Genomic DNA, 16,872 nt, shown 5'->3' on the forward strand with positions numbered 1-16,872 from the left:
GTCTTCGGCAGCCGGGCGGGCACTTTGTTTTGATGGAAGTCGATGCCAGGAAAACATATCGTACTTCATTCATGTTCATCCAAGTTCTTATAATAAAGTATTTCTAGATATTTTGATATAATATCACAGTGCCACGGTTTTCATAGATAACCGCCATATAAAGTTATCACTCAAAAAAATGCTCTAGCAGTAAAACCATTGGAGATATTAACATAATACTTCGTAACCGGATACCCAAGTCCAACATCGTTGCCATGGTGTCAAAAACTAGAAATGACAAAATTCCTTATAAAACACCATTTCTCAGCCTTAATGCTTATATATGACTCACGGTGATGTGACCACACTCATATACGTATATATATATATATATATATTATATATATTATATATATATATATATATGTGTGTGTGTGAGTGTGTGTGTGTGTGTGTGAGAGAGAGAGAGTGTGTGTTTGTGTGTTTCTTTAGCAGTGTCTGTGGATATCACACGGAAATAAAGTATTGTACGTAAAACCTCATATATTCATAACAGTGATAAAATCAATGCAATGCAACCTGGTTCTGATCATTTGTCCTTCTTTTACTAGATTACTGTTCTCCAATATGGATGTCTGCCTCTGCTAGGGATTTTTTTCTTTTTTCGCAGACTTTTCATGGTGGTAGTTTTCTGTCTCCTAACATGAGCAGTTATAACTTGGACCATCTACGGATGACCTCTTATTTTACAGTTTCTCATAAGTTGTATTTTAACAGATCTTTTGTTGTATGTTAACAGATCTTTTGTTGTATTTTAACAGATCTTTTGTTGTATTTTAACAGATCTTTTGTTGTATGTTAACAGATCTTTTGTTGCATTTTAACAGATCTTTTGCAGTAGATATGCCTCGCTGTCGAACTTCTCAGTTCCAGAGGTCTTTCATTTCTCATATCGTTGGACTCTGGAACTGTCGCCATGAAGCAGTTGAGCTACAGGAACCTCATATGTTCCAGCAAAATGCAATGCATTACTACACCAATTCAATTTTCCTTGTATTTTATCATTTACTCTCATTTTTACCTATTCAGTTAATGATTTGTTAATTTGCCTTTTTTTTTTTTGTTATAATACCTGATATATTTTTTTCTGCATTTCCTATTACTGTACTTTCTGATACTTCTTTCAGATGAATTTCATGTTCTTTGAAAGCTTGAATTGAGATTCAGTGGTTCCTGTTTGCTTGTTCCTTATGAGTAGGGCTCATCTGAACAATAATAATATTGAATGTGATAGCTGTATCAGCTGCATTTAGTTTCTATAGAGTTTTCTCTATTTTTTCTGATGATTGATTTTTCAGGGTAACTTCCTTCTTCCAGTAAGTCGCCGATGCTTGTCATTCTTGGAGAGGATAGCGGTTGCAGACTTGGTTAGCTTTATTTCAGACGAATCCACTACGTCAGTTACTCTGTGACTGATAGATTATATCAGTTATTCAAAATCTGTTCAATTTAAGAGAGACCCTTCCTATCAGTTAACTTCAAAATATCACGTAAAGTTAAACCTTCATCCATACCAGATTCTGGGCCACACACCTGTCTCTTGGTAGCTTTAAACTCTTCCCAAGTCTTGCATGTAACGAAGGTGAAGTTCTTATCCAGCTGCCTAAATCCCCCTTTAGCATAATCTATAAAAGGCAACTTCTTACAAATGCGTCACTGGATCCTGAATTTTCTTAGATGACGGGTGGGCTCTACACTTGGCGTTAATTGACCATTAACAACTCTTTGGAAAAGAATAAATGTAGAATCTGCATTCACAATAATGAAGTCATTATTAATATCCCCTTCAGCCAGGGTCCTCGTCTCAGTATTTGTCTTTTTTACAAGACTTACATCGCTATTCCCTTCACATTTCTACCAAAGGAACTATAGAGTATGTCTTTTTTAACCATAATCTCATGTTTAAAACGGAAGACATAAAATCAGAAAAATGTAATATGTAAAAAATAAGTATGCACGCGAGAGAAAAGACGAAAAAAAAACTACTGCTTAAAAACTGACTGAATGGCTCCTCCTGAAGCCACAAAGCACAGTTTTCTGCCAAGACTAACACAACTCACTGTACGCTATTGAATAACTGAAAGCGTTCTCTCACCTATAGTAAATGAAGGAATCAGGTGTTATATGAAGTCAATTAGAACATCTCTCGGGCATTGCCGTGACGAATCCAGGAAAAAAGTCACGGGTAAAAAGTTACAGAAAAAAGGTCACAGGAAAAAAATCCACGTTAATCTTTCCTAGATAATGATCCCCAAAGTGTTTTAACCCGGTATGTTGCCACCTTTGCGGCGTGTTTTGTACAACTTCGTTGGGATTACCGTAAAAACAGAAACAAAAGACAAAATTAATGTGAATTTTTACCCTGTGGCTTCTTTTCCTAGCAAAATTGTGACTTTTTTTTTGTGACGTTGTGACTTTATTGCCGGCCACTGCCGTGGCAACACTCCTTGGGATCGTCGGGAAGATTGTCGGTTCCTCCAACTTCATTGTCAATGGGGTCATCTCAGGTGAAGTTCCTCTCAGGCTAAGAAGGATATCTGACTCTGCCAGGTATACATCCTATCGCGTGGCACGCTGCTTCATAGACGGGGCTTTTCCATCATAACTGATAACTGAGGTGACGTTGTGAATGAACCGTTAATTAAAGTCGAGAGAAGGATGGTTCCTCATTACTAAGTGCATACTGCAACGGTTCTCACTTCTTCCGTCTCTCTCTTGATCCCCGCCAAAGACTACCGGTCCTGCCACCGTTACCTACGGCCACTTCGAAGGTGTAAAGGAACTTAGAAGCTTAGAGACATGTTCTATCTCAACGTCTCGGTTCCCCACAACGAACACTAACGCCAAGTGGAATCATACAACTCGTATCACACACACAAACTCAATACATCTGAACAACACCAGGAAAAGAGATTTGCCTTCGCTTTTGCACAAAATCGTTAAATTACTTCAGCAAAATCATAACGTTGGAAACTGACGGACCGTCAAAACTACACATCATACCACCAATTTACTGTTAACACGGACACTACCACCTCGCTTCGAACGTATACTTCTATACTTCTTTATCATTCGTCCACCTTCACTAGTATTGTAGAGGGTACCTTCTAATTTCAAAGAATTTCTCTAGGAAACTTTTTAACTTACACCGTCTTTCTGGCACTGCCTTTACACACACACACACACACACATATGTATATATATATATATATATATATATATATATATATTTATATATGTATATATACTATAGATGTGTGTAAATATATATATATATATATATATATATATATATATATATTTACTTAAATATATATATATATATATATATATATATATATATAGATAGATATATATGTACATATATATATATATATATATATATATATATATATATATATCTATATATATGTATATATATATATATATATATATATATATATATATATATATATATATATATGTACATATATATCTATCTATATATATATATATATATATATATATATATATATATATATACATACATACATAAACACACACACACGCATATATATATATATATATATATATATATATATATATATATATATATATATATATATATATACAGAGAGAGAGAGAGAGAGAGAGACAGACAGACAGACAGACAGAGACAGAGAGAGAGAGAGATCTGGAAGTGTGCTTTTCTTTTGTACCAGAGTTATTTTTGTCCCTGTATGTATAAAGTATCAACTGATATCGGATTCGTGGAACTACTGAGCTCCATTCCTCTTTTTCGAACCTTGAGGTAGCCATTAACTTGGTGGGTCGAATTTCCAATGCGCAGGTGAAGAATGCTGACACCTCTAAAATTTTCAGTATCATTTGGTAAATGTGGCTCTTCTGACCCCGACGCTGTGCTAATTACGGCCTCGGGCTCTTTATTCCCTTAGTTAATGCGTCTCAATCTGCCATCAAATTATCTTCATTCTCGTAACCCTGTTTTTGTGTAGTAATCATTTGCCGCGGAGGCAATCCATTGTCGTATTAAGTGGTTTAGTGCCCGGAAGACCCGAGTAATATTCCCATCAGACCATCAGCTAATTCTCGTGTGGTAACAAGAAGTATTCAACATACATTATTCATTCGCTTCTCCCTTTCATAACTGAAATCAGGACTTAAAAGAGAGAGAGAGAGAGAGAGGAGAGAGAGAGAGAGAGAGAGAGAGAGAGAGAGAGACAAACTCACACACACACACACGCAATTAAATTGCATTAGGTACATTATTCTTCATTTACATGATGAGTTGCTGTTGACGCAGAAACTTTATATTGGAAATGAAAAATTTAAATGAATACCCATTCATTTAAATTTTTCAAATGCAAGTGTCTTGGTTCCCGGAAATTCCTTGGCAGGAGTATTTCAGATTATCCCTATTTTTGTAATGACATAGTTATAGTATGCTTGGGTAATCAAGCCTGAGTCGAACTTTACAAACAGCTACATGACAATAAGGTAAAAGAAAAATGTATGTATGATGATGAGGCATGATGATTTTGTTGAACCCTTATCAGAACTTGGCTATTCTCTCTCTCTCTCTCTCTCTCTCTCTCTCTCTCTCTCTCTCTCTCTCTTTTAACAGTATCTTCCTGTATTTTCTTCCACAGTATCCGTCCTCATATTAAGACCTTGAGATCGGAAGAAAGATAGGCTGAAGAAATTCTGCTCAAATAACCTCGTTTATCTTTTGCTGTTTCGCTTTAAAGTAAACATTTCTAGAGCGGCGCCGATTTATGGGTATCAGAAAAACATAGATAGAAAGAAAGTGAAGAACGAAACTTTCGCACCTTACACACAGCAGATATGACACAAGGAAGAATGAATTTACTGATTTCCCGTGGATATCAGTTCCATTGATAAGCAAACTTGCATTAATAAGCTGGTATTGCGTCTCTTCGCATCCTCGCAAAGTTTGCAGCATAACTGAAGAAAATATTTACATTGCTATGAAAGGGGGGTTCAATCTAAACTCTATTATTATAACGTGAATAACATCACTGGTTCTCGAAAATAACTGATTTTACGAGAATTTGGTAAAAAAAAAAATACCCATCTAAAGTAAAACATCAGAAAAAAAGTTAATCTCCTCCAAATATATTCAAAAGTTTGGGGATGGTAAGGTTTCATTGTCTCCAAAACTCCCATAATTCTTCATCTGAATATGTGAGAAAGAAAGAAAGAGAAAAGAAAGCTACGGAAAATAAAAAGTTTCGGCAAATAACCCAGTGATGAAAAATAAAGAAATTTTTTATATTGGCTGTATGAAATAGTTAATTTCAATCATTGTAACTTTGCATTCTTCATCAGAATCACGAGCAAACTTAAAGCTTATATTCGGTAAAAAAAAAAATGAAAATGACGCAAGTCTTTGTTATAAACTTTCTTAAATGACTTTAGTACCCGGTTAGTCTTCCGGCAACTGTTCAAGTCTGTGAATTTCTGAATATATTTGTACTCGGTTCAAGCGATCATTTGCAGACCCAGTAAAACTTGCCTTATCACACTTGTCCCACCTACTTCCAAAATATCTATCTTTTTCATATGAAATAAATGAACTGTCTTTCTTTTCTTCTGTGCAGCTTTTAGGTATCCAAAACGCTTACTATTTTCGTCCCCCTGTTTTATTTATTTTTATTTTTTTGAAATATCGGCACGGTATATTGGACAACAAACGCATGTTCTAGAATATATTTTCCCTTTCACAACGCACAGGATAGCAAGGATGCTATTAAATTTTTATCGGGAAATTCCGCATCCCACAGGTTTGGAACGAATTGGTATTAGGATCTTTTGGGAAAAATAGTTGCTGTTAAATGTGATCAACCAATTCAAACATAAATGTTAGACTTTCAACTCAGAACTAAGAAACAAAGCAACACTATGTCCTTGCTAGTTACTGAATATGTTACCGCAGTTTAGGTTGCAAGTAGAGACGATAACTTGGATGTGATTTGTAGAATAAATATGATCAAGATTAAGCTGAAATTCTCAAAATACGTCTTACCAAGATGTTGTAAAATGAACTTTACGGAGGAATTTGTTAATAGTTTGTAAATAGTGCATATTATAGAAATGCAAGAACTATTGTAATATTGCTATAAAAAAAAAAATAGGTCTAACAACCTTCCTGGGTAGCACAGTACCTCGAGATTCAATATAACTGCTCCAAACCCGATGACTATGGCGAAAACTCTCACGCTTTACAACCTGTACTTTCAACACGGTAGCCGTTCTCAGTAATAAAATGTTGCCTACGGCTGTTATCTTAGGCTTACCTTCCACTTAAGGGGTTGGAATTCCTCCCAAACGCGCAAGTCTGCGTAGGAATATGGTGTATTAAATATATATATTTTGAAGGAATAAAAGTCCACACTCATGTAAGATGTGTATTAAAAAAATCTTAAAAGACGAGAGCTTTCGTCTACTTGATCAGTACACCTCATCAGCCGTACTCTGATGAGGTCTACTGATTAAATAGAGGAAAGCTTCCGTCTTTTAAGCATTTTTAATACACATCTTACATAAGTGTGGAATTTTATTACTTCAAAATATTCCAGTCACGTTATGGTGATTTTTTGAATATATATATATATATATATATATATATATATATATATATACATATATATATATATATACATATATATATAGATATATATATATATACATATAAGCGCGAATTACCACAGGAAAATTGATAGTCAGAAATCCAAGCGCTTTCGTCTTTACTAAGACATTGTCAAGGAGTTAACTCCTTGACAATGTCTTAGTAAAAAACGAAAGCGCTTGGGTTTCTCACTATCATTTTCCTGTGGTATTCGCTTATTTAATGAAGTCACGGTGGCATCTACTGTGATTTTTAAGCATATCTATACATATATATACATACATATATACATATATATATATATATATATATATATATATATATATATATATATATATATATATATAGTTATAGTTATTCATATTTTTTCCTGTTAAATGAATCATGATTATCCAGTGCAGAAGACTTTCGAAATAATAGGCTTGCTACACACTTCCACACAAGGTATCAGCGTCGTGAACACAATTGACCTCTACCTTAGAACTTTTTTTTTTCTGTTAATGCATATCAAGGCCGTTTCATTCTTGAGCCTCTGCCACACATCTAGCCAGCTAGATGTCCGTCTCCCTCTTTCTTTCCTAATGAAACTTCTACATCCCATTTAGTCAACTGATCTTCCTTCATACCCGCAACTCGAGCAAACCCCCGTAGGGGAGGTAGAGCCGTCAATGCACCTCATTCGGTGCAATGTAGGCATTACTTAAGGTTCTTTGCAGCGTCCCTTCGGCCCTTAGCTGCAACTACTTTCATTCGTTTTACTGTCCCTCCGTTTATATTCTCTTTCTTCCATCTTACTGTCCACCCTCTCCTAACAATTGTTTCATAGTGCAACTGCAAGGTTCTCTTCCTGTTACACCTTTCAAACCTTTTACTGTCAATTTCCGTTTCAGCGCTGAATGGCCTTAGTTGCCTCAGTGCTTGGCATAGTGACAAAATTCTATATATATCAAATCAAATCAAATCGACATACCAACCTTATTTCTCGGGTCTTACATGGGCCTCACATAAGCAAACCATACTGTCACAAATTTGTCATTTCCCTATTTTTATTATCGTTTCAACACCTCTTCATCCAAAATAATGCTTACAAATCATTTCTCTTAGTCATTTATACCGTTTTCTTATTTGTACTTAACGCCTAATCTTTGCTAATCATGAGGGAAACTTGGCTAAGCAATCATTCTATACAAACCAAATTTTTCCTCCCCACAGATATGCCTTCTCTCTTCCCTCCAAACATTGCGAATGGCTTTTGCTACCTTCATTTTTGAACTCTTCAGTGATTCCCGACTTCTCTCGCTTAAATACTATCTGCTACATTTACTTCAAAATACCGGTTTCAGTCAACCATTTCAATTATTTTACTACCCACATATGTTATTCGCTTTGTCTTCCTGGATTTCATTTCCATTACGACATGAGTTCAGTTTGTGTTTGCTCTCAGTTTTAATTGCCTAGCAAAGCTTTCAAGCTGTAATACTAGTATGTTCATCTTCTCGCACTTTCATCAGTCTAAAATATTTAATTCGCTAACATTATCGATTCCACGTTCCACGCAAGGCTTTCGTCTTATACAAATTTGCATATGCATATCTTGTCATTACCCATATTTTCCCATCCACGAAAAATTTTCACCCATTGAGGCCAGTACTTTAATGTTTTACTTTTCTTTTAGAACCCATTTTGTCACGTTCATCCTCAGCACGCCACCTCTCTAATTGTTAGTTCCTTATTCGTCAGTGTGCTTTTCATACGACTGTTTCCTTTACCTGTAACAACCAAAGCACTCCTTCACAAAAAAAAGTTGTTTTGTCAAATCAAGACATCTCTCCTTTTCGTTATTTATCATAGTTTTCAAAGAAAATCCTACCATTCGCCTTATACATTGTATTACATAATGAAATACATTTCTCAAGGTTTTAGTCACTTATCTTCTCTTTAGTAATCTATAAGAGTATTTATTTTCATTAACAATACCTTTCGAAGATTTCCCTCATCCAGACATATTTTACGCAACCTGGTTATCCATTCGAAAATACCACCACGATTATATAGTATAAGTACCACGAATGGTTAAACCTGGACGTCTTTGCATTCCTCATCTCGTTGATTGCCCTTCTTATTAGGCTTTTGTTTATACTTGTATACCGTCTTTACCATTTATCGAGAGCTCCTCCATACGAACATTTTCTCTTTTGGCCGCAAGTGTACAGCTATAGAGGCTTCGTATTTATTTTGATATGAAAAATAAATTTGTTTTCATTTATCAAGTTGAAATAGTAAGTGAAAACTAGGTTTGTTAGAATCATAGTAAATTCTTCATGAAGTAAAAGACGGAGATTCCAAGCACTGCACATTTGTTTTCCTTTAAGAAAAATCCAATGAAAGTATGGCCAACCCAGACATAGAACCTGGAGATGCTCGCGTGGGGGTTAATTCCCGAGGGCTTCTTCTTGTATCGGCCAAACCAAATGTAGTTATCTTAGCTCTGCTCCCGGGAGGTTATGGCCAGTTCTGGGTTCATGTTCAGGAATGACTTGAGCTGAAACAACAGTCCAGTATATCTATATTTCATAGTATAAAAGAAAAATAAATGGACCTCCATAGTCCAACCTCTAGAAGTCGTCAATGTGTCGTTAATATTAGTTTTCAGAAAAGTAGCTTTATTTGATCATGAAAAGTGCCATCCCGTATGGGGTTAGTGACGTCAGGGCACCTCACGGGGTGCACTGTAGGCATTAGTCCCTTCGGCCCCTAGCTGCAACTCCTTTCATTTTGTTTACTGTGCCTCCATTCATATTACCTTTTTCCAATCTTGCCATCAATCACTCCTAACAATTATTTCATAATGCAGCTGTCAATTTTTTCTCCTTTTATACCTTTCAATCCTACCTGCTGTATTTTCCTTTCTAGCGCTGAATGACCTCATAGGTCCCAGTGCTTGTCCTTTGGCCTAAACTCTATATATTCCATTCCATTCCTAAAAAGTGCCATTTGAAAGTAAGCTGAAGTCGCTCTTGGGTCATAAGAAGGCGGTAAAATAAAAGCTATTTCCATTAAGAATTTAAAGAGAAATCTAGTAGCATTACGCTCTCCACGCTTTGTCATGGTTCCCTAGCATCTAAATTCCTTTCAAAAGGTTGTTTTGTGTGCGTTTGAATCTTAAGGAACACAAATATGTTTACAGTGAATCAGGACTGAAAGGGAGTTATCCATTAACTAGGGGTATTCATGAAAATTTTGCTCGTAATCGTGCAGACGAAATAACTTCGTTTAACTTCATGGATGTTAGAAAATGGAAGGCTTACATTATTTTCTGTGGCAAAGTTATTTATATGCGACCTAAGCGCATACTTACGTATGAATAAAAAGAAAAAGACCGGATATTGGAATGACTGAAAAATAAAAACCACACACCCACAATACACAACGATATTGCTGGACATGAAATATTTTATGGCAGCTGGCATCATATAGCAGCTGCAGAACCAAAAATAAAAGAACGAGTGAGGCATCAGTAGCTCAGGAAGAAAAAACTCTGGAAGAAGCCAAACCTGCGGAAGTACTATAGTAGATTCTCATCAACCGTGCATCTGATCTCTAGGCCAGTCCCTTACGACGCTCCTGATTGGCTGCTGATAAGCCAGTCACAGGGCTGGAAACTCTCAGTCTCTCTCGAGAGCTCACATAGGCAGGATGTATGTTCCACCGCTCCAGAGGGATACTTTTGAAAGACGTATCCCTCAGGAGAGGTGGATCATACATCCTGCCTATGTGAACTCTCTCGACAGCCAATCAGGAGCGTCGTAAGGGACTGGGCCAGACATTAGATGCACGGGTGATGAGAATCTACTATAGTACTGCTGCACAAAAATTTCGCTTCACACAGTCATGCTTGTGAGAATCTCTGAAGCATCAAAATCAAGTGGCCATAGAAATGAGTTACCTCAAGTTAATAAGCGCATTAAATAAGCTGATTTATCACTTACATAAACAACTGCCATCGACATCGCTTAACTAGGATTAGAAGGTCATTTTGGGAGTATGACGTAAGATAGCCTACTGAAATGTGGTTATGCGTTTGAGGTTAATCATGTTTCGGTAATAAAAGGTACGTACCTACGTATATAATGGTAGTGATTATTTTCAATGTCTCAGTCACAGTGCTTCTTTGTGTTTCGAATATCAGTAGTTAGCTTAAACCGAACTAAAATGCCTTCCAATTTTTTTTCTTGAGATGGAAAAAGGAAACCAGGAAAACAATCAAATAAATGACAGCACAACAACAAGTTCCAGAGGACTGCTGTGCCTTGACCCAATTTGAGCAATTTCACATCTCTTGAAAAGGGGCCCCAGTTAGGGCATGAAAGTACTCGAGTTTTAAGTAAAATACTGTGCAAATACTTGCAAGTAAAGAAGTTATAGGTACTTAGTAACCTTGTGGGTTTCTCTTTCCATCATCAGTAAGTTTATTACAGTCGGTCAGCAAATGACATTATAACATCATAATAATATCTAGAGAGTAATTAAACTACTGATATTGCCATGCACGTATTTCATTCTTGCTTTAATCTGTTTCACTAACCTTCTTCTCTGCTTTACAGAATAATGAAAGTTCCATAATTCCAGAATATTTAAGGGAAGATTTAAGATCTAAGCTTTATTCTTCAATACATGAAATGTCTAAGTAAATTTCAATAGTAAATCAAATTCTACTACAAGTTTGTACACGAAGCACAAAACCTTTATAATTATAAGGGGCGATATGTGATTTTCTAGGGCGAAAAGATAACATATCGAATGAAACAGCAGCACCAGAATACATCTCGAATGCATTTGCACCAGACCACAGAAAATAACAAAGAAACGCAATAAAGAGTTGCCGCAAAGTCCAAGCTTTATAGGAATGCTATATCACTGGATATACATCGTAAATAAGATATTGCCCTCACTATTTCCTATCTCTGCTTTGGTGATTATTCTGTCTTAATTCTTTGTTTTCATCACTGTTGTTCTATTATTCATTCATATTACTACGATTGTATTAATCACCAATCGTAAATCAATTTGATTTAATGTTACGAATGCCGATATTTTTTTTCAAATTATTAATATGTTGAAAACATTTCTATCTATTTATTAATTAATTTATTTATTTTTTCTTTTTTAATAAGTGGGATCTCTTCCTTTTTGTATTTGCCTTGACCCCCACTTACTACTTCTTAATTAAGACCATATACTTTGGGAACTTGAATTTTGAGTCAGTGGCCCCAATGGGTTTGTTCCATGTCAATAAGTTTCATCTTCTGTATAATAATAATAATAATAATTTTCAACAATGTGACAGGCTAAATGTTGTGCAAACAATATCACGAGTTAAGTAAAAACAAAGAAGTTTAACGAAATGCATTTGGTGAACATTAATTCGCAACTCACTCCTAAAATAGTTATTAATGTAACTATTATTGTAAAAGCCAGAAAAAAAAGGAAAGCTATCTTAAATCCAGTCCTCCAACCCCCCCAAAAAGAAAAAAATCTGAATTGTTAGTAATATAGAGTTTAACATTACTCCTTACCTGTGTGAGGATCAGCAAGAGTTGATTGGGTCTCGAGTGTCACTATAACGAGAAGGCTAATCCTGATACAGTTCTTGATAGATGAACACATCGCGAATCTTATGAACAAATATTCATTCAGGGCTCAGTTTCATCGTTTATTGTAAACGCCAAGTGTTTATATTTCCTCCCATTCTTCATTCGACCTTCCAAATGAAAAACATTTTACTCACTACTCATTTTTCCAAAGAACAAAGTACCATAAGTATCGTGAACTATAAAATACTCGTATGTGTCAGAATCTTCGGGGTCTCTTCTAGTGAATCATAATTTAAATGAATCATTTCTGTTTTCTTTTAATGTTTCTACAAGTTAGTTCACATATCTCCATATCTAAGCACTTTTCTCATGAGGGTATTTTGCTTGTAACCTGAAGCAGTTGGATTATTGCAGGCAAATAAGCTAAGCACATAGTTTAGAATCAGTAAATGATGGGATACTGGCACATACACAATTCAAAATCAGTAAATGATGGGATACTGACACAAACACATAGTTCAGAATCAGTAAATGATGGGATACTGACACAAACATAGTTCAGAATCAGTAAATGATGGGATACTGACACAAACACATAGTTCAGAATCAGTAAATGATGGGATACTGACACAAACACAAATCAGAATCAGTAAATGATGGGATACTGACACAAACATAGTTCAGAATCAGTAAATGATGGGATACTGGCACAAACACATAGTTCAGAATCAGTAAATGATGGGATACTGGCACAAACACATAGTTCAGAATCAGTAAATGATGGGATACTGGCACAAACACAAATCAGAATCAGTAAATGATGGGATACTGACACAAACACAAATCAGAATCAGTAAATGATGGGATACTGACACAAACACATAGTTCAGAATCAGTAAATGATGGGATACTGACACAAACACAGATCAGAATCAGTAAATGATGGGATACTGACACAAACACATAGTTCAGAATCAGTAAATGATGGGATACTGGCACAAACACATAGTTCAGAATCAGTAAATGATGGGATACTGACACAAACATAGTTCAGAATCAGTAAATGATGGGATACTGACACAAACACATAGTTCAGAATCAGTAAATGATGGGATACTGACACAAACACAAATCAGAATCAGTAAATGATGGGATACTGACACAAACATAGTTCAGAATCAGTAAATGATGGGATACTGGCACAAACACATAGTTCAGAAGCAGTAAATGATGGGATACTGGCACAAACACATAGTTCAGAATGAGTAAATGATGGGATACTGGCACAAACACAAATCAGAATCAGTAAATGATGGGATACTGACACAAACACAAATCAGAATCAGTAAATGATGGGATACTGACACAAACACATAGTTCAGAATCAGTAAATGATGGGATACTGACACAAACACAGCTCAGAATCAGTAAATGATGGGATACTGACACAAACACATACTTCAGAATCAGTAAATGATGGGATACTGGCACAAACACATAGTTCAGAATCAGTAAATGATGGGATACTGACACAAACATAGTTCAGAATCAGTAAATGATGGGATACTGACACAAAACATAGTTCAGAATCAGTAAATGATGGGATACTGGCACAAACACATAGTTCAGAATCAGTAAATGATGGGATACTGACACAAACACATAGTTCAGAATCAGTAAATGATGGGATACTGACACAAACACAAATCAGAATCAGTAAATGATGGGATACTGACACAAACACAAATCAGAATCAGTAAAATGATGGGATACTGACACAAACACATAGTTCAGAATCAGTAAATGATGGGATACTGACACAAACACAAATCAGAATCAGTAAATGATGGGATACTGACACAAACACATAGTTCAGAATCAGTAAATGATGGGATACTGACACAAACACAAATCAGAATCAGTAAATGATGGGATACTGACACAAACATAGTTCAGAATCAGTAAATGATGGGATACTGACACAAACACATAGTTCAGAATCAGTAAATGATGGGATACTGACACAAACACATAGTTCAGAATCAGTAAATGATGGGATACTGACACAAACATAGTTCAGAATCAGTAAATGATGGGATACTGACACAAACATAGTTCAGAATCAGTAAATGATGGGATACTGACACAAACACAAATCAGAATCAGTAAATGATGGGATACTGACACAAACACATAGTTCAGAATCAGTAAATGATGGGATACTGACACAAACACATAGTTCAGAATCAGTAAATGATGGGATACTGACACAAACACAAATCAGAATCAGTAAATGAAGGGATAATGACACAAACACAATTCAGAATCAGTAAATGATGGGATACTGACACAAACATAGTTCAGAATCAGTAAATGATGGGATACTGACACAAACACATAGTTCAGAATCAGTAAATGATGGGATACTGGCACAAACACAAATTAGAATCAGTAAATGATGGGATACTGGCACAAACACATAGTTCAGAATCAGTAAATGATGGGATACTGACACAAACATAGTCAGAATCACTAAAGTAGATGGGATACTGACACAAACACAAATCAGAATCAGTAAATGAAGGATAATGACACAAACACAATTCGAATCAGTAAATGATGGGATACTGACACAAACATAGTTCAGAATCAGTAAATTAAAATGATGGGATACTGACACAAACACGATAGTTTCAGAATCAGGTAAATGATAGGGATACTGGCACAAACACCAAAATCAGAATCAGAAATGATGGGATACTGACACAAACACAAATCAGAATCAGTAAATGATGGGATACTGACACAAACATAGTTCGGAATCAGAAAATGATGGGATACTGGCACAAACACATAGTTCAGAATCAGTAAATGATGGGATACTGACACAAACACAAATCAGAATCAGTAAATGATGGGATACTGACACAAACATAGTTCAGAATCAGAAAATGATGGGATACTGGCACAAACACATTGTTCAGAATCAGTAAATGATGGGATACTGACACAAACACAAATCAGAATCAGTAATGATGGGATACTGACACAAACACAAATCAGAATCAGTAAATGATGGGATACTGACACAAACATAGTTCAGAATCAGTAAATGATGGGATACTGACACAAACACATAGTTCAGAATCAGTAAATGATGGGATACTGACACAAACATAGTTCAGAATCAGTAAATGATGGGATACTGACACAAACACAAATCAGAATCAGTAAATGATGGGATACTGACACAAACACAAATCAGAATCACTAAATGATGGGATACTGGCACAAACACAAATCAGAATCAGTAAATGATGGGATACTGACACAAACACAAATCAGAATCAGTAAATGATGGGATACTGACACAAACACAAATCAGAATCAGTAAATGATGGGATACTGACACAAACACACAGTACAGAATCAGTAAATGATGGGATAACTGACACAAACACACAGTACAGAATCAGTAAATGATGGGATACTGACACAAACACACAGTTCAGAATCAGTAAATGATGGGATACTGACACAAACACAAATCAGAATCAGTAAATGATGGGATACTGGCACAAACACAAATCAGAATCAGTAAATGATGGGATACTGACACAAACACATAGTTCAGAATCAGTAAATGATGGGATACTGACACAAACACATAGTTCAGAATCAGTAAATGATGGGATACTGACACAAACACAAATCAGAATCAGTAAATGAAGGGATACTGACACAAACACAAATCAGAATCAGTAAATGATGGGATACTGACACAAACACATAGTTCAGAATCAGTAAATGATGGGATACTGACACAAACACTAGTTCAGAATCAGTAAATGATGGGATACTGACACAAACATAGTTCAGAATCAGTAAATGATGGGATACTGACACAAACACAAATCAGAATCAGTAAATGATGGGATACTGACACAAACACAAATCAGAATCAGTAAATAATGGGATACTGACACAAACATAGTTCAGAATCAGTAATGATGGGGATACTGACCACCAAACACATAGTCAGAAATCAATAAATGATGGATACTGCACAAACATAATCAGAAATCCAGTAAATGTGGGATACTGACACAAACATAGCTCAGAATCAGTAAATTGATGGGGATACTGACACAAAACACAAATCAGGAATCAGTAAAATGATGGGATACTGACACAAACACATAGTTCAGAATCAGTAAATAATGGGATAACTGACACAAACATTTAGTTTTCCAGAAATCAGTAAATGATGGGATACTACCACAAAAACACATACTTTCCAGAATTCCAGTAATATTGATGGGATACTGGCACAAACACAATTCAGAATCAGTTTAAATGCATGGGAGGATACTGGCACAAACACAAATCAGAATCGTAAATGATTGGACGATTACTTGACACAAACACAAATCAGAACTCAGTAAATGATGCGGATACTGACCACAAACACAAAATCAGAATCAGTTAAATGATTGGGATACTACACAAACATAGTTCAGAATCAGTAAATGATGGGATACTTGGCACAAACACATAGTTCATAATCAGTAAATTGATGAGGGATACTGA

General features: G+C 35.6%; 1 protein-coding gene across 9 annotated transcripts in view; it reads right to left on the reverse strand.

Annotated features, from left to right (window-relative positions):
• LOC135215540 (hemicentin-2-like) overlaps positions 1-16,872 on the reverse strand; it is a 57,398-nt gene that overhangs the window by 23,319 nt on the left and 17,207 nt on the right. For 6 of the 9 annotated variants that reach the window (XR_010314705.1, XR_010314711.1, XR_010314710.1 and 3 more), the window contains exon 2: positions 12,265-12,673. Coding sequence is in view for 1 of the 9 variants with exons in the window: in XM_064250373.1 (XP_064106443.1) it covers positions 12,265-12,355 (91 nt within the window). In the remaining 8 variants the exon portion in view is untranslated. The remainder of the gene's footprint in view (positions 1-12,264; positions 12,674-16,872) is intronic. The other 3 variants (XR_010314707.1, XR_010314708.1, XR_010314709.1) reach the window with 1 other exon arrangement.

Source organism: Macrobrachium nipponense, chromosome 5 (genome assembly GCF_015104395.2).
Source record: "Macrobrachium nipponense isolate FS-2020 chromosome 5, ASM1510439v2, whole genome shotgun sequence".
In the NCBI taxonomy this organism is placed as follows: domain Eukaryota; kingdom Metazoa; phylum Arthropoda; class Malacostraca; order Decapoda; family Palaemonidae; genus Macrobrachium; species Macrobrachium nipponense.